A 22231-nucleotide genomic window follows, 5' to 3' on the forward strand; every position below is an offset into this window, starting at 1 on the left:
TTAGCATATGAAACAAATCAGCTTTGTCAGGTTTTTCAGTGCCTTACATTCCAGTGCATGGTCACTGCAATGACTAAAGTGTGGTTTTCTTTGATGTACTACCTGAATGTACAGCACAATATCTTGAGCATTCATAGTTTTATCTAAACCTAAAATAAATTTTATTTATTACTTAGAAATTTGGCCCATACTTAATTTCAATATACTTTTAATGCACAGAGTTATAGGCTTTGGAGAAGAAATATTATGATGAAAAATTCAAACCTCCTAATTTTATCTAAGCCAAGACAACAACCTATGATGTCAGAGGAAAACCAGAACTTACATTTAAAGTGGTAAGAGGTTCATAGAAAATATCTTCACCATCCTTTAATTTCCTGTTAAGTGTCAAGGGACACTGAAGATATCTGAAGTTATATTCAATCTATATAACACACATAGACCAGAATTTAAAAATAATGCAAATAAATATCTCAGTCTTAGATTATGTTCTTAATACAAAAAAGGCTATCCTTCAGAGAAAAAAAAAGCATATTGTGTCAAGGTAGTCAGGATCAAAATGTATATTAATTGTTAGCTGAACACATGCTATCAAGACACACATCTGTGATTGCAAGATGTTAAACAAACAGCCATTTTGGATTGTAAAATAAAAAGTGCACATTTCTTCCTAAAATGTTACTAATAAGAAAAGTAATTTTCATAACTGTGATTTATTTTAATGGTGACTTTCAAGAAAACCTTGTCTTTAAAAGTTATATGGCTTTGAGAATACAATGAAAGAAAATGCACAGTAGCAAAACATTTGCAAGCTTTCTGTTAATGATGTGGACACAATCCAATATAATAATTGATAAGGTGGTTTTCAATATGGTTTCAAAGGTAACATAACTGGAGAACATTCATGTCTCCCTAGCATCAAAAGCAACATACTGCTTAAAATTTTGGACAAGTATTTACAAAACAAAGAAATATATTGAACTCTAAATTATTGATGACAATTGCACTACTTATTATAAGCATAATTTAGATATGCATAAATAGATATTTATGAGTGATGATATAATATGAATGTCTTCTCTCACTGCTATTTTGAAATACCCATAACTCTGATATCCAGCTTGATTGTAAAAATTAACACAGCAAAGGTACAGTTTATGGATTGTAGAAGTTTTATATCACATTTATTATGAAGATTACAGAAACTGAACTCAAAGCATTTACAGTCCAAAGGATAAAATAAGATCTGTCTCCTATGTTTTGTGTTAAGATCTGAGATTAATCTACAGCTGTACCTTACATATGTGAGTTTGACATGTACATTAAAATATACATGTTGTGTACTTTCCCAGACTTTTTCATCTACTTACATAGAAGTCTCGACTTGTTTTTTCCTCTGAAGACTCAATTATGCAGTTGTCCAACACCAGCTTTGCAGATGAACAGAAAAATGAATTAAGGTGATATAGACAATGTTCAACAGAAAGAATTTGTTTAGACCAGAAGATAATGACCATCAAATACAGTGATCAGCTAACAGAAGTGCTGACTCAGTCAGATTTTATGATGCATGCTCTGAAGACAAAAATTCCCAAGCTTTCATGCAGGAATTAAATACAAATGCAGTTTACAAGACTACATGCTAGTTTACGAGTATGAAGAGTGAATAGTTTATGAATACATATATACAGAGTCACTTGCTATTTTAAAAAACCCAAAAACATTTCTGCTGTGTCATTTAGCAGTTAGCAAAGAGAGTGAAAATATCTCAGGTCATTTTGAATCCAATCCACTTATTACTTTCATTACATCTATACGTCATTCTTATGTTAATTTTATAATTCCTTTGATCTCAAGAAGCTAAGAACTTTTCTAATACTGAAGAACTTAAACTGCACAAACTGAGACTATCACTAAAATACTATTTAAATAATTTTGTGAACTTATTTCTATTTTATAATAATGCATATCAGTGAGCACAGCAAGCAGTAAAATGAATGCAGCACGACTAGGGTTATTTTGTGATGTCATTTCTTTAACATGTGCAGAAAACTTACTTTAAATGAATCAGGAAGATACTCAACCATTTCCAGCAAAGGACACTTATTGGCAGTGGAATAGTGAGAGAAAGTCACAACAGCTTCTTCCCATCTGCAAAAAATTATTTCAGATAATGGGAAATTAATTAATTGCTTCTGTTTTAAATTAACTACTTTTAGATTGAGTTTTATGCAAGATATTGAAAATCATAACATGTAGCTATTTTATTTACTATTAAATGGAAACTAAGCTATTTGGGAAGTATCTGAGTAATATTCTGGATACTTCTGTAAGAATGATTCATGCTAAATTCTGTTATCAATTAAACAGAAATGTTTCAGCTATGCTAAGGCCTCCTAAAAATACGAAACTGGAATGAATTTTGGAATCTTGGGTTACAAAATTAGGCAAGTAATAATAAATACAGTAAAATCCTGTCAGTATTCCTGTAACTCTTACCAAAAGATGTTATCATTAGGCAATGGTTTATTGCTTTATTCCAAAAGTAGGGTTTCACTATACCTTAACCCAAAATATTCTAAACTGCAGTTGAAATGCCACATTTTAAAATACTTCCAACATTTAAAATCAGGATTTTAAAATAAATCTCTTGAACTACTTCAGTTGCATGCACATTTTGATTAAAATTCTATAGACATTTAAGCATTATATAAAAGGTCAAAATTATTTCTGAAGGTTTCTACTTTTTTTTTTTTTCAACACAGAATCCAAATACTCAATGTAATATGAAAAACAACTTCCCACATGTCTGATGTCAATTACAATTATGCCATTTTTTCTCTGTGGTCATTAGAACAGGAGAATTTTAAAATGTATACTCAGCTTTACTTGTTAAACTACACATTTTCAGAACTTAATCTCATTTAAGAAAGCAAAAACAAAAAACCCAAAACATGGGCAAATAAATTCAAGAAGCATTTTGTGTATACTTTACCTTTTGTGCAAAATGACAGCAGACACCACATCTTTTCTCCTGTTGTGTATTGCTTCATGGAAAAAAGAAGCTACTGCTTTGTTGAACAGAATTTTCGCACCATAATCAAGAAGTAACCTCACTGCTTTTGCATGTCCTTCTCGTGCAGCCAAGTGCAAAGCTGTGTTCTGTGCAGACAAGCAGTACAGCAGCACATGAGTAATTAAAAAAAAAAACATGTTTCAGTGCTTTTCCACATTGAAAAGATACATGCTTTTCTCAGCTGCAAGTCTTGAATGTTTTTACTAGCAACACAAAACATTGGAATATTGTCAGAGATTCTGACAGAGATTACAGACATGTTCTTTAGGTCTACAGCTACAGTAAGGCAAAATCTAAAGAGGATACTCATGGTAGGTAAGAAAAGCCAATTCTCTAATATCTTTTAGTTTTGCAGTTAATGAACTGAATGTCAAAATTAGGTAAAAATTATGGTATCCACAGATACAGAACACCTGCATTTGATAATCAAGAAGAGAAGCATCCAATTATAACCAGATGTGCTCATACAAAAAAATCTGCCAGAAAATCTGAGGGTGCAGTTTTGCAAGGGGAACATTTATTTTTTTCTTTGGTGCTTTCATAAAAGTAAAGGAATCAGTGGTTTAAGAATCAAGTTACACTGAAACTGACATTTGAGAGTCTTCTGAATACATACAGATTTTTCTGATTGGAATTAAGGACTTCTCATAAATTGAAATTAAGGCTTTTCATAAATTTATATAGTCAAGATTTGTTTCTAATCTAGTAATTCTAAATGTTTTCAACAGGTTCTCAGAGAAATTAGCAGCAGCTTCTCCGTTGAGAATTGAACAGTTCATTTATTACTGATGGGACAGGTTCATACAAGAGGCCTTCAGTCCAAGAAAGGGATTCTGTCTTCACCTAACACACACTGTATTTGCCTAACTCCAGCACAAGATAGGTGCTGTTTTTGTTGGACATCACTATGCAGTGGATTTCAAACAATATGTTAAGGAATTATAGTTGATACCAGATTTTTTCAGATCTGTGTAATTTGCATTACCAATGTTTACACTACATTGCTAAAATATTTAGCATTGTATAGAGGGCAAGAAGGACATGTCTAATGCATTCAGTGTTTCATGTTTTCTGTAAGGGTATTTGAATATTCTTTGTCTCCCACTAAAAAGAATTGGACAACAATTTAAGCAACCATATATTTATCCAATAAATCTTTTAACAGTGGTGAAACATAACAGCACTGAGTCTGCCACAGGAAATTAAATATTACACATGCATTGCACAATGGAAAACTACTAATAGCCTAGCCCTAAATTTAATCTAGAAGTAACAGCAGACAAGAAAAATAATGTTAACACATACCCCTTCTTCATCCACTCTGTCAGTACACTTCACGTTAGTATCCAAAATGATCTGCATTGTGCGAGTGTATCCTCCAAAGGCAGCATGGTGCAGGGCTGTCCAGCCTTTATAATCACTTACATGTAATGGTATACAATTAGAAATTATGAATAAAAAATCTTTTTATAAATTTAAAGTGAATGTAAATGCCTGCTCCTTTGACTCAGACCTCTTTTCTTTGGCATGGTTTCTGCTGAGATGTCCATACCTTCTGTCAACTATGATGTGGTGATCAATGCACCATTCTGAAGTAAAAGGTTCAACTCAATAATAGTACTTTGATCTCTCCCTTTTCATCTGCTTCTGAGATCTGTGGATCTTTGACCTGAAGGCAGGACTTACAGAGCAAGGCAGAATGCCTGTGAACCTCCACTCCTAAAAAATCCTACTCAAGCCTTTAAGTGAAGCTGAAATGTTTGTAACATTTCCAAACCAATTTTTTTTCATTAAAATGTTCAATATTCTTCTCTCACTTGGATTTAGAGAAAACTCAGTTCCCCCAGCATTAGAAGCCTTGGTTCCACAGCTAGCCATGATTCTCTGTTTTACAAGTATTTTATAATCATACTCTTATACTGTTTGTTTGTGTTTGCATATATTAATATAATAATTATTTTCATATACTATACTTACATCTATATAGCATTAACTTCCTAGCAGATGAACATAAAACATAGGGAGATAAGGGTTGTTTTTTTTTTTGCTTAATGAATGAAAATCTGTATACTTACCAGAGGAAGAGAGCTCCTCTCTTCAGAAGAAACTGAACTACCTTCTCATGACCATTCTGGGCTGCCAAATGGAGGGGAGTCATTCCCTTCTTATCACCTTCATTCAAAAGCCTTGTGTCCTTCATATCTCTTATAAGTCGCTGACAAGTATTGATGCGCCCATAGCTTTGCAAGAGACAGAAATTAATGTCAAAAATTATACAGGCATGAAAACCATGGCATGAATTCCATAGCCCAGAGTGTGCCACTAACCTGGCAGCAAAGTGTAAGGGCGACTTCTTGTCCCTGCTCTTGGAGTAGATGGAAACGTTGAGGCTGAGTAAATTATTCACAGAGAGGGCCACACCTTGTCTGCATGCATAATGCAATGGAGTGCATCCTTCATTATCCTCATCCACAACGAGATTTTTAATATGTTCCATCTGTTATCCCCCAAGAAGTACCCAAAAACAAAAGCACAGAATTACATCTGTAGCTCTTCTGCTCCATAGTTTCTAATAGGTTGCAACAATAGCATTAATACTTAAAAACAAGTATCTAAAAATAAGAATTAAACTTAAGTAAAAGTAAAGCTAAGAACAAAGTAAAAGTAAAGTTTTAATCTGCTGATTTGTGGGTCATCATTTTTTCAAACAACTACTTTTCAAAGAACAGGAGTTTGCTGTCCTGCATCCTGACTGCAACCCATCCACAGCACAATAAAGGAAATTCTCCTTTGTTGCCATTCCAACATTCCAGCTCAATGCTGGCAGTAGAAGGCTTGTACCAAATCTAAAGGCAGCTTATAGTCTATATTCAGTAGCAAAACCTCTGACTGTCAAAACGCAGTAGTTCACTGGTTTACAGTGTAAATTTATTTCCTGTTTCTCTTTTTCATCTTTTTCACCATTTTCCTTGTCTAACATTATCCTACAACCTTTCTTCAAACAACTAAAACTTCTCCTCTACTGTCCTAGTTTGTCTGAATTATTAATATGGTCAATAATCAGAAAGTCAATGCTGAGTTACCATCACTATTTTAAAACTGATTCATTACATCTGCTGAAAAGGGAGGTTAAATCAATTCTGAATTACAACCAAAACTGTCCACAGATTTCAGCACATGTTGTAAGATGAATTATATTTGATTCACATTTAAAAGGCTGGAGCTTTGGAGGCCAGAACATTTAATTTTTTTTCAGGCAAGCTTGGTCTCCATCAATATGAGTTCTTCATTTCAACACAGCCAAATACAAATTTATGTTAGACGTATTTTTGAAAACTAAATCCAAGACTTCATAATGGTCCAGTCCACAGAAATCTCCGATAGAATATGCTGCAAACTATTTAAAAAATTCTAGATCTTGACTGAAAGAGCATGTCTCTTGGCTTTACTGCATGCAAGCTGGGAAAATAGAAGTGAAAAGTTCTATATTTTATTGCCTACCTCTTGAGCTATTCAATGCCCCAACAGCAAAATAATTTATGGGATTATGTTATTCCTTTGCCTGGCAATAAGAAAACTGTATTATTTGCCTTGAAATGTTTTAATGAAGAGCTATGTGACATGTACCTCCTCAAACCAATTCTGTGACACTCAATTTAACAATTATCAGAAATTTTTACAAACATACCAAAATAAAATGGTAGTTGCTTTTTTTCTTTACATTTTCTTAGTAAGGGTAACTGAAAGACATAAACTGATGCTTACTGTACCTGCAGATATTTCTCATTCAGATGCTGTAATCCTCCAGGCTGCAATACGGTCAAATGCAAGAAATTCCGACCAAGATGATCTTTTAATGATACATTTGCTCCTAAATAAATATGGAAATAAATACCAGCAACCTCAAAACTGCTGGTTCTTGGCATACATGATGATGTTTAAGACAAAGGAACAAATGTTGAACAAATGCTTATTAATCTATAAAATTGTATAAAATAGTTTTTATATATCTATAATATATTCCTTCAGGTCAACCATGTAATATGTAATTTTGCTTCCCCTACTGCAAAACTCAGCTTCCATAATTTTCTTGTGTTTATGCATTTTGTATTTAATTGCAGCACTAAGTTTTATATGGGGTCATTATATTTCAAGATGCTGATCACCCACAAATCAAGAGGAAATTTAAAGATGCAGATAATAACCTCTACAGTGACTTTTTACAGTTTCAAAACTTACTATAAGGTTTTTAAAGAAAATTATACTAGTTATAAAGTTATACTATTAACAAGAGGAAATACAGTAATAATAATTAACTTGCACCAAAATGCAGCAAATGAAAGAGCTATAGCTCAAACATTTTCAAGGTGACTGATTTTATAAAACCACAGGTAAGGATTAAATGGTGGGCTTTACCATTTAAAGACTGATTGCTGGTATGAAACACAGCTCTGTTTAAGTGGCGTATTTGTTCTGCAGCTCTGCTGTAAGGAGTGCAGGGATGGAGTGCCAGTGCCACCTCCACCTTGAGGAGCATGACAAATGGCATGCACATTCTTCTACAGCCTGTTCAGGGGTGTAGAAAGGGATGAAATCATCACACCAACTCTTCCTTTATCTCAGGGGATACCAGCAGTGTGCAGCTGTTCAGCTCAGCTGCTCCTGGGCTGGATGCTGAACCAATGAATTCAAATTGAGGGAGAAGCTGGATGCAGAGTTTTAAAATTAATGAACCCTGCTCAAAGGAAGTAGTTCTATATATATATATAGTATGTGTATATTCCTTTTTACCTTTGGAAAGCAGTAAATTAACAATTTTCCATGATGCACAGGAAGTGGCCAGCAGAAGTGGGGATCGACCTTCTATGTCAACACTATCAATATTAGCTCCCTGAGAAAAAGAATTCAAAGTTTATGGTGAATAATGAATAAATGAAACTTTAAAATGGTGCTGCCCTTTATAAGCATAGCAGAAATAAAGGCACTCTTAGTAATTGCAGATGGTCCAGATAAGTAATTTCACATTACATACATAAATAAATAATAAATAAATAAATAAATAAATAAACACTTTATATCTCTCTAAAAAACTACTATGTTTGTTCACCATCAGCCACAGTTCAGTCATCTATATATAAAAATTCAGATGCCAAATTAATAGTGGCTTGCTTTTAGGTATATTGTACTTACAGATTATGATCTTTTGTCAGAGAACCTTTCCATGTATATAAATTCTAAATATAAAATTTTAACTTGAAAATACCAGGACTGACACTATGGAAAAATGCAAAAATAATACCCTTTGAACGATGTGGTCTTACCTATCAAAGAATTAGCAGAAAAAGATCTTCCTAAACCTCCACACTGTATGAACACAATTCAAGAAGTAATGCATCCAGAAATTAATATAGTTCAATCTGCTTAGCTCAGTCTATATTAGTTTTTTATCCTCCAGCATAAGTGATTTGAACCAAGTCCATTTTCACACCAAAGTAGCTGTAGCAACAGGAGGTATATTTTATTCTGTTTCATCTCCTTTTTGCACTGACACATATTGTCAGAATATTAGAGTCACTATAGTCACAGTATCACTATGGTCATATCAGCAAAGTGCTACTGTAAGCATAAACATATTTATCTACAAAATCCCACCAAGGGAACAGGAAGATACACACAAATGAACCAATGAGATGTATGTATATTTTATGATGGTTTAGGTATTATTTTTTCTAAATATCGAGTTGCAAGTTGAACTTGATGAGCTGAACAAAGTACACAAAAAAAATCTATTTTATTTCAGATAACATCCAAAGATGATTGAAAAAAAAAAATCAATGGCAATTTTTTGATTAACTTGAACCATCTTTGGGTCCAGTCCTAATGTGAGAGAGAATTAATCACAGTCCTGAGCAGTATTTACTTTCTAGGATGGTAACACCTGCAATGTAGTAATAAGAAGTACATAATAAATGTGTAATGATTACTTTACCACAGGAAACAGGGAGCTTCCAATGTATGTTCATTAAATATTTGGGAGTAATACATGCAATACCCTTTCCCCATTTACCTTTCTACAAGGCGAGACCACATACTAAAAATTATTTTTTTCATGAAGAAACAGACCTTTTTTTATCCAAGTGTCTCATTTATTTCAATGAATACAGGGCAGCAATTTCCAGTTCCTTATGCAATATTTAATCACCTTCCCACCAGCTAACACAATTGTTCAGCTTTCAGTAATTTGGCAGAATTCATAATTACTTATCACAGTAAGAAGTAACTTGTATATTGTCACATATATTTAATACAGCTGAATTAAGGGTGTGTAAAATAGTTTCTGAACTCCATTTAATTTTCCATTTCTGTTGCCCTGAATGCATTAACATAAATGAATTAAACAGATTTTAATAGAAAAACAAACATGCCAATTTTGTAAATATCAATTATTATTTTTAGCAATTTAATCTTCCATTTTCATTTTAGAGAAAACCAAAGAAGCAAAAGGGGGAAAAGTCACAAAAAATAAGAAGAAAATGTGTAAAATTACTGCTTATTTATTTTGAATAAAATGTGAATATTTAATGCGTAAAATAAATGCGTCATCCTACATTAAAAATGGAAACTGGCCCTTTCAGGCAGTAACATTTCTGCACCTTTTCTTTTTTACCCTCATGTACACCTCAGCAGAGGCAGAACTCTGTGATCTGGCCAGGAGTGCAAGGGAGGAGGCAGCACAGGTTGTACATGCAACACTCCACCACCTCCAAATGACACATTTTGATCCACTCCCAGACAGGGAAAACTAAAACAGTCCTAAAGCATCAAAATTGATGTACTTTATATGGAAAGCCAAAGAAACCCTTAGCAAATCTAGGGAAGAGGCCAAACTAAAGGAATGAAAGTTTGTTCTCAGCAAATGCAGTATTAAAGAAATTTATGTTATAGTGTTTTGTACACACCAGCCTCCACATGCATTTCTCAGGTATTTCTCATTTTTCATACCTGTATTTCTCAGGTAGTCAGTTTTGTTGACAGTTGGTTTTGTCAGACAAGTTTAAGTGTCAAACCTCACCATTTCATATTTGAATCAAAAGTAAGCCAAACATCTAATTCTAACTAAATCAAATCCCTGTAACAGACTTCCTGAGAAAAGCAGAACTGCATGTAGAAGAGAATTTCTTTTAGTGTAATTGCCATGAAATGAAGTAAAAACCCTAAACACACATAAAACAGAAAAAGAAATCTGATGATTCCTGAAAATGTCCTCAGCTGAAAAGGGCACAAAATGATTATGAGCCTTTGTTTAATTGCCACAAATGGACACTGGGAGCATAGCCAGTAGCATCCCTGATTACATTTCTTCTCTTTCTTCTCCATTACTATTCACTGAAGAAATACAACCAAACCACATAGAATAAAAAATATTTCTGAATCATGCACAAACTTTGCTATATGGCTATGTCATCCCACATTAATCGTATGTACATCCTTTAAAGAAATTATTAATTTGTTAAAAAAACAGATTAAATTCAATGCATGTTCAGCACTTTTTTTAGTATTCCATGTCTGAAGAGTGTAGGATGACCAGACCACTTCACCATACTTGGTAAAAGTTGTTTATGAAACTTTTCTGAGTAACTAAAATGGAAATAAAAATGCAAGATTTCATCCCCTGTAACTGGGATGATATTATGGGTCAACAACTACTGCTGCACTGTAAGTCTCAATTATACATTATGAAATGTATACATCTACCTATCTAAGTAGCCTATACCTGAGAACTCATTCTATCTTATGAATTTTTCTATGCAGAACTGCAGCAATAGATAGCAATAATCTCTCTAAACATGTTGCTTGATTAAATATTTACCATTGAAATCAAATATTCTGCCAGTTCATAATGATCAAAGAGAGCCGTTCTGTGGAGAAAAATACAAAAATACAGCAATATTAGAAAGGACAATGAAGTTTCAAGCCAAAGGATAGCATTCTTCCCCATAATTCATCTTAATAAACTGTTTTTATTTTTTTGCATGGAGTTCTCTTTTCAAACTAAGTTCAGTTCATTTATTACATTCAAAACTCACTGCAGGAAACAAAGACAAAGACTTCCTTGCTAGGTAAACAGGTATTTTACCACTGATTTTTAAGAGAACCAGTAATTTCATATGTCAGATCTTTCAGTGTGCCCACACAAAGTCAATACAGAATTCCATAAATTTTATATGCAAATTTTTACAAGCATATAATATATATAATTTAATTATATAAAAATAATTTGGTTGCATTTTATGCAATATTGCCAGTATGAGGTTAAAATGGCAATGTCTAAACATACATTCTGACTGTGGCAGGCAAGTCTACTCAAAAAAGTATTAACAAACTAATTGGTGTAAATTGGGACTATTTGGAGTATAGTCAGTAGCATTAGTTAAATATACTGATAAAAAGTTTTCATTTACCAAAAACATTTTAAAGTTGTCTGTACAATTGGAATCTTCTCTGGTTTTACTGTACAGTAAGGCATTGAATTACATATTACAAGAAAAAATTGGTCCAAGCATGAAAGTATAGCACAGTAAATACACACAAATAAAATGTTTCCACAAGTCAGACCTCTGCAAAATACTTTGACTCAATAAGCAACATAGAAGGACAGTTCCAAGGTTGTACTGTATCTCAGATGATAACTGTTGCCTTAGCATTATAAGAGGTAATAAAACATTGGGTGTACTATAGTTAGAACTGATAGATCAAAAGACATATTTTTAAAATCAAGTCATGGCTCCAAATACTAGAGATGCCTCCATTTCCTTTCCAGCCACACATTATTACTGAAAAAAATTCCAAGGTGGCTGAAGAGAAAGCAAAGTCATTTTATGGAATATTTATATGAAAACATGACAGTAGGAATGCAAAAGCATCAAGTCCTACCTATGCTTTACTGCTACTTTGTTTCTCAACAAGTTAATGTTCCTACTCAGTTTTTTTATATTCTGAGATATTTGCGTGACTTTCTACCTTCTTGATGATTCTTGGTTATATAATTTTTAGAGTTTCACAGACACAGGGACTAAAATAGTGTTGTCCTTTTTGCCAAGCTTTTTTCAAGGACAATAATTTTCACAGATAAGGCAGCCAGTTATCTGTTAAGTAGTACATGTGTCTGCACAATTTGCTTTGGCATTCTGTCATCACTTTATCTTCAATCATGTTCTTCCATGGTAACATTTCCAAGTGTACCCAAACATTATCCTAATTTTACAACAAACTCTTTTAATGTCTCCAATTATCTTTGAATCATTCTACTTTACACTGTGTCCAAAGAACAATCACCTCCCCTGCTTCTATCACTTATTTCATGCTGTAAAATTGTTTGTAGAATAACACTGTCAAATACTTACAGTTAAATGCAGTAAAACATATCTTTCTTGCAAAAAATGTACAGATGGGGAAATATATTATAATCTATAGAGTTGGGAGCCAGCATGTGTAAGTAAGTACTTTTCTTCTACAAAAGATTTAGGAAACTTCTCCACAGTCTAGTGCTCTAGTTTTTAATGGAGTGTGAAAGATTAGGAGTCTTGAGGATTGCTACATAAACAAACATCATCTGCAACTTTGAAGTCTCAAGGAAGTGTAAAACCATTTCCTTTTACCTGATCAGGTATAAGGTTGGGTTTTTTGAAAATAAAAGAAAATATCATTTCAAATAGTTTATATTATTTTAAACTCATTTTCTGAAAATCATCAAGTGATTATATATGGGCATTTCTTCCACATTGTCAGAAGATGCTAACAATTCCATAACTTGTTCCCCTAATCTTTACTGTTTATTTTCAATGCAAACTATTAGTGACCATTCCTTGCCATGGTTCCAAGGTAAGTGGAACTGTTTGCATTTCAGTATCAGCACTGAGATTTTTAACATTCTGACTGAATTTTTCACTCTTTTATACTGCACTGCAATCACCTCCTCTACCATGGAGAAGTTCCAAATTATGTAGAAGGGTGTTCCAAATGGGAAGAATACCTAAGAATATCATGGTTCACAATTTATAGTGAAATCTGGCACAGCAGCTTCCTACCTGTGAAGCAAAGTTTCCTTATTCCCATCCACAGCATCAATGATGGATTCCTCACCAGCATAGGATGACATCATTAACTTTACAATCTCTGTTGCTCCTTGAGTGGCAGCAAAATGAAGTGCTGTGCATTTTTCATTCTATAAATGGGGAAACAAGACAAAATGCAAATATTTAAACCTCAGAAACATAACTTCCAATTTATTAAACACACTAGTGAACCAGCCCAGGATTTGTAATTCATAAATGTCTAAATTTCTCTGCAAGTAATAAAGTTTTAAGTCTTTAACTGTAGTAGAATTCTAAAGAGATTGGCAAAACCAGGAAAGACTGAAGATACAGTTTTAAAATATTACTACAAAGATTCTTATCACTCTATATGAAGTCCCTAAGATTTGAGATAATTATACTCTTAACAACCTTTTGTAGTTTAATTTAAAAACAGACAGATGCAGCACCCTTTAATACAAGAAATGAAGCAAATGAAACCTGCATAAAACCATATCTAGGCCAATACAAATGAAAAAGCAAACAAATGTCTCTATATAATACAGAAAATGTATTATTTCAAAATGTCATTTACTTCCTAAAATGGAATCATCCTTAGAAGTAATTTTTAAATCCATTTTTCAGCAGGTATAAAATAACATTGCCCAATATGCTATGAAACTATTCTAACCTAGACTCATAAAATAATTAAGCAATATACAGATGAATAGAACAATATTTGCCAAAAGGGGATTTTGTTTAGCTAAATGGGACTAAGCAGCTTTGATATATGGCTGAGGGTCTTGGCTTTCTCATTTTTACAGCAGGACCACTTTGGTGAATGCACTGGAAGGGGCTTTTCCACAATGCCATAAACATTCTCAAAACAGTTTTACCCATCACAAAATCAGCAGCATAAATCACCTCATTCAAAAGCTGTGTGTTCAAAGAATCAAACCAGTAAAGAAGGCAAAACTATATTTATTTTTGCTCTCATGAGTTGATTTCATCTTTGCAAACATTTTAATTTGTGATAGATACTTTTAAAAATGTTTATTCATGAATGCATCTGGGCACAGACCCTTACACCAGCAGTGCTACACCATGGAAGCAGCAGTATTATCATGAATCTGTGTTTGCTTCTGAAGAAGATATTGTAAAGGCCAAGGCAAGGCTGAGGATAGACAAAAATGATCAGAAAGGGTCAGACTTGTGTAAAGAAACATAATATTTTGCTTGATTTGAACCAGAGACTTGGTTGCATTTGCTGTTCCCTCTGCTTTGTGTTGGAGGAGAAAATGAACAATGATAATCTGCTCATCTTTCTTTTCATACCACTCAGATATTTACAGATAACTAGGTTTTATCAAAAACACATTTCACTCCAATTGGAGTTTTACCTGTTTTAGATCAATTTGGGCTCCAAATTCAATGCACATTTTAATCATCTCAAGGTCACCACTCTGAACTGCCAAATGAAGTGGACTGCACTTGCCATTGTTGGTAAAATTGATGTGGGTTTTAGCAGAGTGACCCAATTCTTCACCTGAGAGATGAAAATAAATGGATTTTTTTTAAAGTGAGAATGAGATACCAGAAAATATAAAGGCTTTCAAAACAAGCTTATTCAGTAACATTCTCTTCTCTGAAAATATGAACTTGTCATATGTATAATTTGACAGTGAATGAACATATTTAGGAAAACAGCTAATTTGCTGTTGCAATCATACAAAAGTTGTCATCATAAATCACTTATAGGAATAACTGCAATAACTTCTTTTAAGTTCAAACACAGTTATAATTTCTTGTTTTCACAATTATTTGAAAACTAAAGCAGCAAATTGGTACTCACTGCTTGGGAACATTGTATTTACCTTTTTTCAAAAGAATTTCCAGACATGTTTTTGCACCTGAAAATGCTGCTGCATGGATAGGCATACATCCTGTTTTGTTTGCTTTACATATTTTTCCTCCATTTTCAATCTGAAAAATAATGTTTCAACACAGCTTAATGACACACAGAAAAATCTGACAAATTAATGTACTATTACAGATATAGTCTTCTAGGTAGCATATCCTTTTTTTAATGTTGCATATGGATTATTAATATCATATGGATTATTAGTATCATATGGATTATAAGTATCTTTTGCATGTTATGGCCATACATTGGTATGTACTTCATACTGTGTTCTCATGACCTTCAAAATCAGATTTTTCCAAAAGTTGGCCACTCAGATATTTAGAGATATAATATACCCTCTTAAAAGATTAAAGTTTTTTAGCAACTCATGCAAAGCCAGTTGAACACTAGGTCCATGATTAACCTTCCTGCACTGAACAAAGACAGAACAGGAACAGAATCACACTGCATCAGGTAGAGAGAATCACCTCAAAAGATGATGGATAACTGTACCTACCAAGAGTGTCAGTGCTTCAGGATTGTCCTTGTAACACGCTACCATTATGGGTGTGTTCCCTGCTTCACCTTCCAGGTTAACATCTGTACTGCTATGTTGGACCAAAATCTAAATGATGAAGAAAACATTCAGTCAATCATAAGCCAAACACAACAACAAAAGCCTATTTCATTATTTTTGTTGCTTACAACCCATAGTACCCTTGCAACTTACTCACTTTGCATGCCAAAAGCACACAATGCTTTGGCAGATGAGGGAAAAAATGCATGAGAATGCCAAAATATGCTGGTGAGAAATATGAACAGATATGAAGTACAATTCTTCCCAGCAGGCAGCCAGGCAACTAAATTAAATTCTGCACAAAGTATTTTAAAGTCTGATTTAACAATTTTTCAATAATGGGGGAAAATATTTTGTAATGTAGCACATTGCAGATAAGGATTTTTAACTGAAGTTTCCAACAGAAAATTCCCTGGCAAGTGGCAATGTTGCAGAATCTGCTCAATTAGGAATCTGATCAACTGAACAGTAGAATGAGGGGAGATGGGTCTTGATGAAAAGTGGGACCTTGCAGTCCTGAAATCCTGCTCCAGTCTCTGTGTTAACAGCTGACACTGAACTATCAGTATCATCAATTATCTCCATCACTGCTTCCAGCACTTTCTGACAAGTAAAGGATCTGGAAATTATAATGACCATACTGGCTAATTCATTCCCCTAGCTACTTATTTATTTAATTGTCTTTCAGTAATTTCAGTTATTTATTTTTTCTGTACTAGAGGAACTGGTGCATTTAATCACTCTCAGGCAATTTGGCAATGAAAACAAAGGGAGATTTAGTTTGAATAAACAACAGAGCAGAGAAAAAATGAAAGCAGAGATTTAGTCAAGAACAAAAGCACAGAAACTGATAAAGAAGCCCATTTAAAAATGTCATTGATTTCAGATTTCATTTTTCTTTAATTCATAATTAAATACAGATTTTGTAAAAGACTGGAGGACACTGAAACATTTTTAAAGAACTCTTAGTCTTGAATACATATAACATGTTTCTTTTGCATGGATGAACTAGAGAGACAAATTTAAAGGTAAAAGGAAAATGTTGCAATTTTAAGGTTGTATTCATCTACAAAATTAAAAATGTTTATAATTTTAAAATTTTAACCTTATGCTGCCTATGAAAGAAAAACATTCTCACTGTACTTAGAAAAATAGTTAAAAAACTATGATGCTTAAAATCTCAAAGCTATTGCTGTTTCACAAGGTTCAACATGGACACCTTAGTAATTTCTTCACAATATATTTTTGTGATTTTTAATTGCAGATTTAGTTCTGCTACCATTCAATTGTTTATTAAAATGTTGATTCTAAGAACTGTACTGACTAGTTTTACTCTATTTTTTATTTTAAAAATACATTAGTTTCAAGAATGTTAATACTTCTAAGACTTCCTATACAATTGTAAAAAAAAAAAGAACAGAACATTATAATTTGAAATACACATGCCTACATGAAGTTTCTGTTTTAAAAATAACACTTTTAAAGAAACTCCCTTGTGTCTGGAAAATTAAATTAATTTTCTGTAAAACATAAGGACTACTAGCACAAACATCTGTATTTCTATAAATCAGTAAGTTTCTTTTTTCTGGCAGTGCTTAGAGGACACCAACATTTCTAAAGGCATCATGTTACACATCCAGCTCCCTAAAGGAAACACACGAGGAGATATGGAACATATCAACAAGGCCATGGTGCTCTGCACACACCTGCTGCCTGAGCTACTTATCAGGTGTGTGCATTTGCATGGACTTCAGGCTCACCTTCACAATTTCATTGTGCAGGGACTGAACAGCCATGTGCAAAGGTGCCATCATATTGGAGTTGAGGATGTTTGGATTGGCTCCTCTGCTGAGAAGCAAACGAACGCTTTCCACCTGGTTTTTCTTTGTGGCCCAGTGCAGTGGGGTATTTCCAGAAGAATCCATCACATTTAATGCTGGGTCAAAGGAGAGAAAATAAAACAAAAAACAAAACAAATCCATCAAATGCTCTGATGCACTGAAAAAGAAAGGTGTCTTCAGTGTAAAGTTTAGGTCTGTGCTACCACATTTCTTGGAAATGGAAAGGAAAATATTTTATGAGATGCACTGCATTGTGTTAAATTGATTAAATATTGTTCTGAATATGCAGTATTGGTGAGAGGAATGGGAGTGGTGAAACACCTGTCTATTTCTTGCCTATTATTATACATGTTTGTCCTCACCCAAGAGTTAACTTGATTTCCCTCTCTTGATTCTTCTTTTTCCTATTGTATTTTACTTCACAGCTGTTTCTTTAGAGCACAGAATAAATGAGTGCGAATAAAGGAAATAAGAGGTAACAAATAAGTGCTTGCCAACCATAAGAAAATTAAAGACCATAGATACTCTGTTTCACTTCAGAACAAAAAAGTAAATCAGTTCACACCAGTTATAAAAATTTTCTCTTCTATCCATACATTTTGAGCTTGAAAACTGAAGATAAACTTCTACAAATAACCTTAAAAAAATTAGGACAAAAATGAAAGACTGAAAATAAAAAACATATATTTCAGCCAGAATCTAAAATTAGATTTGCCATCAATAGGTGAAAAAAACAAGCTTTTAATGGCTACTGCATGTTTAGTCAGTAGCATATACTCTATCAGTGGAGACTAATGTAGTTCACAATGCTTATTATGTAATGCTTATCATTAACATGAATAAGGAAAACAGAAAGTCAGGTCTTCTGTTCAGTCATTGCAGTTTCCTTTTTCACATCTGAAGACTATATATCTGAGTGTCAAACAAAGCAAGACATATTGATTCACTGCATTAGAGAGAAAACAGTCTTACACAACAAGAGCGACCCAAGCCACACCTGAGACAGTGCAAACTGTGGCAGACAGCTTGAAATATATTTGAATCTATAAATGGAGATAACACTCATCAGTCCTGTTCCAGCTGGGTAATGGACATATTGATTATTGAATTTTTTCATTGTGCTAAAGAAAGTAGTTCATAAAAGGCATGTTACCTTCACAGGAGGAATCATCTATGATCAGCTGCATGAGTTCTATTTGTCCCCCTTCTGCAGCGTGATGCAGTGGGGTGGCATTTAACTCATCCACTTTTGTAAGCCCAGAACGATTCTTCTTAATGAAGCTCCGTAGCCTGCAGGCACTTCCATCTGAAATTACCTGTTTTGGGTAAAAACATTCTCATCTTCTCATTCTCCTGAAAGGCAGGAAGTTAGCAATGCCATAATGTGGTTTGTGGGTGTATTACTGCTCAGTAACTCCCACCCAGTTGTTTGGGATCATATAGAAATTCACAAATCCTGATCAGATTGAGCTAACAGGGAAACTCTGATTGGTTATTGGTTCAATTGATGGCAATATAAGATCCAGATGAGAAACAGTGCAAAAGGAACTTAAAATCATCTAGAATACGCTGTTTTCTCTTCTGTAGTAAGATCAAGATCCTTCCCTCACTATTGAAAATCTCAAACAAGCAAATTCAACACTTATGTTTTTATACTATTTCATGCAGTGGCCATGTAAAATGAACTCAACAGAGAGGAAAATTAATAATCCTGATAAATTAATTTTTTTAGATGTTTTTACAGAGACTGATATTGTGTCCTTGGCTTTCAAGTTCAGCCATTGGGCTTCTGTGATGTTCTTTGTGTCAGAAAAACCAATATATTTTTTAATTTCAGCAGCATGCTGAGAACATCAGAATATTATCTCAGCAGTATCTTAACAACTCAGTATCTTCCCCATGAGCCCACTGGCAGCTTGATACATTCCAGGTACTATGCTTTACAACCAAAGTCCACTATGGAAACTCTGCTGATTATTTTATGACAGTATCCGAATATTTTTGTTAAAGTTTTTCAAACCCCATATTTCTATGTAAAGAAAAGTTATAGAATAACATGATTGTGTTAGAATGGGCAGGAATTTAAGAAACAGATACTAAAAATTAAAAGAGAATAAAAAAGAAAAACAGTTCAACTACATTGGGTAAAAAAAAAAAAAAAAAAAGAAAAAGAAAAAGAAAAATGCTTATTTAAGGTAATGCAAACCTTCAAATGGTGTGTAAGCAAGCAAAGGCTTAAAAAAAAGGGAATTCCCTAAAATCACTGCTCCCTTCACACCTGCAAAAGTAAAGGAAAACTTTGCTTTCCAGGATCCCCTGAGTCAAAACGACTCAACAATTTTTGCCATCCTTAAGCAAATATACATTACAGAGCAGCCCATTCATGTACTTGAGCATGTGTTTGGCTTCATTCAGCTTAATAGTCCCACTGACCTCAGTGAGGTTACTCATGTCAATAATGTTACAAATGTGTTTAAACATTTATAAGACTGAGGCCAAATAGAGGGCTGGTATCTGCTTCAAAAGTGCAATCAGAAAAAGCTAATTGGAAACATATGATATAATTGTGGAAAGGATATTTAAGATGATTCAGCTGTCACAAAAATAACAGCTCAATTACACATGCAATATCTATAAATTTTAAAGACACCAAAAAGTTGTCTAGGAAAACCTTGTTAAAGAGCCCAGTATTTTCTATTCCTTCTAACATTCTAGCTTTATTACTTCTATTCATGTAGACCACATTTTCCCACTTTTAACACTGGATTTATTTCTCAATGTATGACAAGATGTGGCTTGATGATAATTCCTATTTACAAAAGTAAGATTTATCTGTCAATACTGCAGTGTTTCACTAAAAAAATAAGGAATAAAGAACAGTTAGGTGTTCTCAGTACTTGGGTTAGTTAGAAACAGCAAAGCAAGTTATTTTAAACAGCAGCAGCTCCTTTGCCCTGTGCCTGAACAGCTCTGTAGGGACAGATCACCCATCAGAGTGTAAAGTCATATTATGCTGAAGAGGTGTTGCTCAGGTCTACAGCCAGCACACAGAAAACAAATGTGGATGGAAATGACCTCAGGAGGTATTTAAACCCATTTCCAAACTTTGTCAAATTTGTTTAGCCTACTGCTAAAAAGCTCCAAAGTCATCCAAGTTTCCCATCCTGTAAGCAAACTCTTCCTCTGCTTAATTATTCCAATACTTTAAAAAGGCTTCACTGAAGCTTGGTCTAGGTCTCCCTGGCAGGAATACAAATATGTGACTTCTCATCCTATTCTCGATTAAAAATGGGAAGAACCTTCCTGGTTGCAATATCACTTTTGTAGGTTGCACTGATGGTTCCCTTTCCCTCCGTCACAGTTCCAGCGGTTCTAAACTTCTGTTTCGTGCCATTTTTGCTAAGGGGTGATCTATTAATCTATTTCTATCATGACTTCGGTTCCCCTGCGCCAGCAGCCTGCCACCCACATCCTCCTTCCCCTGCTCCCTACCTACACAGCATCAGTGTGCTGTGCCTTCATACTCATACCCACGGCAGCTCCCGGCTGTCTCCCATCCGCACCGATCCTCCCTGCGCTGTCCCGGAGGAACAACCCCGGGACACAGAGACCCCCGCACCCTCGCCCCCACTGCGCCCCTCGCTCCAGCCCGGCCCCACGCACCTTGAAGACATCCTGCGAGGCGACGGACGCGGCATCGGCCTCGCACACGACGCCCTGGTAGGCGCTGCTGGCGGCCGCCTTGTCCCGCGCCCGGCAGAGCCGCAGCAGAGAGCGCTTCATGCCCGCCCGCCCGGCTCCCTCCGGCGACCTGCCAGGGACACACAGTGACGGCCGGGCCCGCAGGGGAGGCGGGCAGGGCAGGGCAGGGCAGGGCAGGGCGAGCGGGCGGGGGCCATCCCGGCGGGGCGGGCATCCCGGCGGGCGCGGCTCCCGGCTCCGCTCCCGCAGCCTCCGCCTGGACGGGGCTGCCTGCCCCTACACTGCCCTCCCGCCCGCAAAGAGCCGCTCCAGTTCCTGCTATTAGCTTCTCTGTGCGGCCCTAGCATTTTCCTGCGGATTTTGTTCGACCAGGCAGTTTGGGGATGTGAAGGGAAGATGTGAGAAGGGAACAGAAAGGAGTAACATGTTTTCAGAGGGTTAATCCTGAAGAGGCTGAAACTGACTCAGTCTTTACGGAAATATGTGTAACAAACACTTTGCTTAACGTGAGACGAGTAGCCCTGCCAAAGGTCAGGTAGTGGAAGGGGTAGAGGATTAGGAAAAGCAGTAGGAGGCACAGGAGGTGATTTTTTGCCTGTGTTTTCATGGTTTATGGCAAGCGGCAGCTTAAGGACTGCCAAAACCAAGTGACACACCCCATATAGCCTATTTAATTGCTGTCGGCAAGCAAATCTCCATTATTTTGCTCATTGCCTTTTAAAATCCTTTTTATACTGTCTGTGCCACAACATCCTCTTGCACTAAGTGCCATAATTTCATTATATATTTGTGAAAAAAAAGTTTTCTTTTACCACTGGCTTCACTTAGTGGTCCCTAGGGTTTTTATTTTGAAAAATGGAGTGGTTTTCCCCATTTCGTTTCATCCCTGTTAGTGCTCATTATTTTGCAAAGTTTTTCCAGCACTTTGCTCATTGATGGGGCCTTGTACATGTGTTTTTCCTTCTTACAGATGCCAATTTTTGTCTCTGAATAGCCACATCCTGCTACTCTGAATCTTTTCCATGTTCCTTTAGAAGTGGAATGGGAATACTTACATGG

The 22231-nt window shown here is 35.0% G+C and overlaps 1 protein-coding gene across 1 annotated transcript in view; it reads right to left on the bottom strand.

Moving 5' to 3' along the window:
• TRPA1 (transient receptor potential cation channel subfamily A member 1) overlaps positions 1 to 21320 on the bottom strand; it is a 31036-nt gene extending 9716 nt beyond the window's left edge. The window contains exons 1-17 of the mRNA XM_079300912.1: positions 21134 to 21320; positions 18624 to 18786; positions 17390 to 17565; positions 15570 to 15677; positions 15024 to 15132; positions 14550 to 14695; positions 13165 to 13301; positions 10947 to 10995; positions 7868 to 7967; positions 6847 to 6947; positions 5404 to 5573; positions 5152 to 5316; positions 4382 to 4496; positions 2996 to 3162; positions 2058 to 2151; positions 1371 to 1430; positions 326 to 424 (exon numbers count right to left, since the gene is read on the bottom strand). Coding sequence (XP_079157038.1) covers positions 326 to 424; positions 1371 to 1430; positions 2058 to 2151; positions 2996 to 3162; positions 4382 to 4496; positions 5152 to 5316; positions 5404 to 5573; positions 6847 to 6947; positions 7868 to 7967; positions 10947 to 10995; positions 13165 to 13301; positions 14550 to 14695; positions 15024 to 15132; positions 15570 to 15677; positions 17390 to 17565; positions 18624 to 18786; positions 21134 to 21253 — 2079 coding nt within the window. The 5' untranslated portion in view covers positions 21254 to 21320. The remainder of the gene's footprint in view (positions 1 to 325; positions 425 to 1370; positions 1431 to 2057; positions 2152 to 2995; positions 3163 to 4381; positions 4497 to 5151; positions 5317 to 5403; positions 5574 to 6846; positions 6948 to 7867; positions 7968 to 10946; positions 10996 to 13164; positions 13302 to 14549; positions 14696 to 15023; positions 15133 to 15569; positions 15678 to 17389; positions 17566 to 18623; positions 18787 to 21133) is intronic.
• Between the last annotated feature and the right edge of the window lie 911 nt (positions 21321 to 22231).

The sequence above is a fragment of the Erithacus rubecula genome (genome assembly GCF_903797595.1).
Source record: "Erithacus rubecula genome assembly, chromosome: 3".
NCBI lineage: Eukaryota > Metazoa > Chordata > Aves > Passeriformes > Muscicapidae > Erithacus > Erithacus rubecula.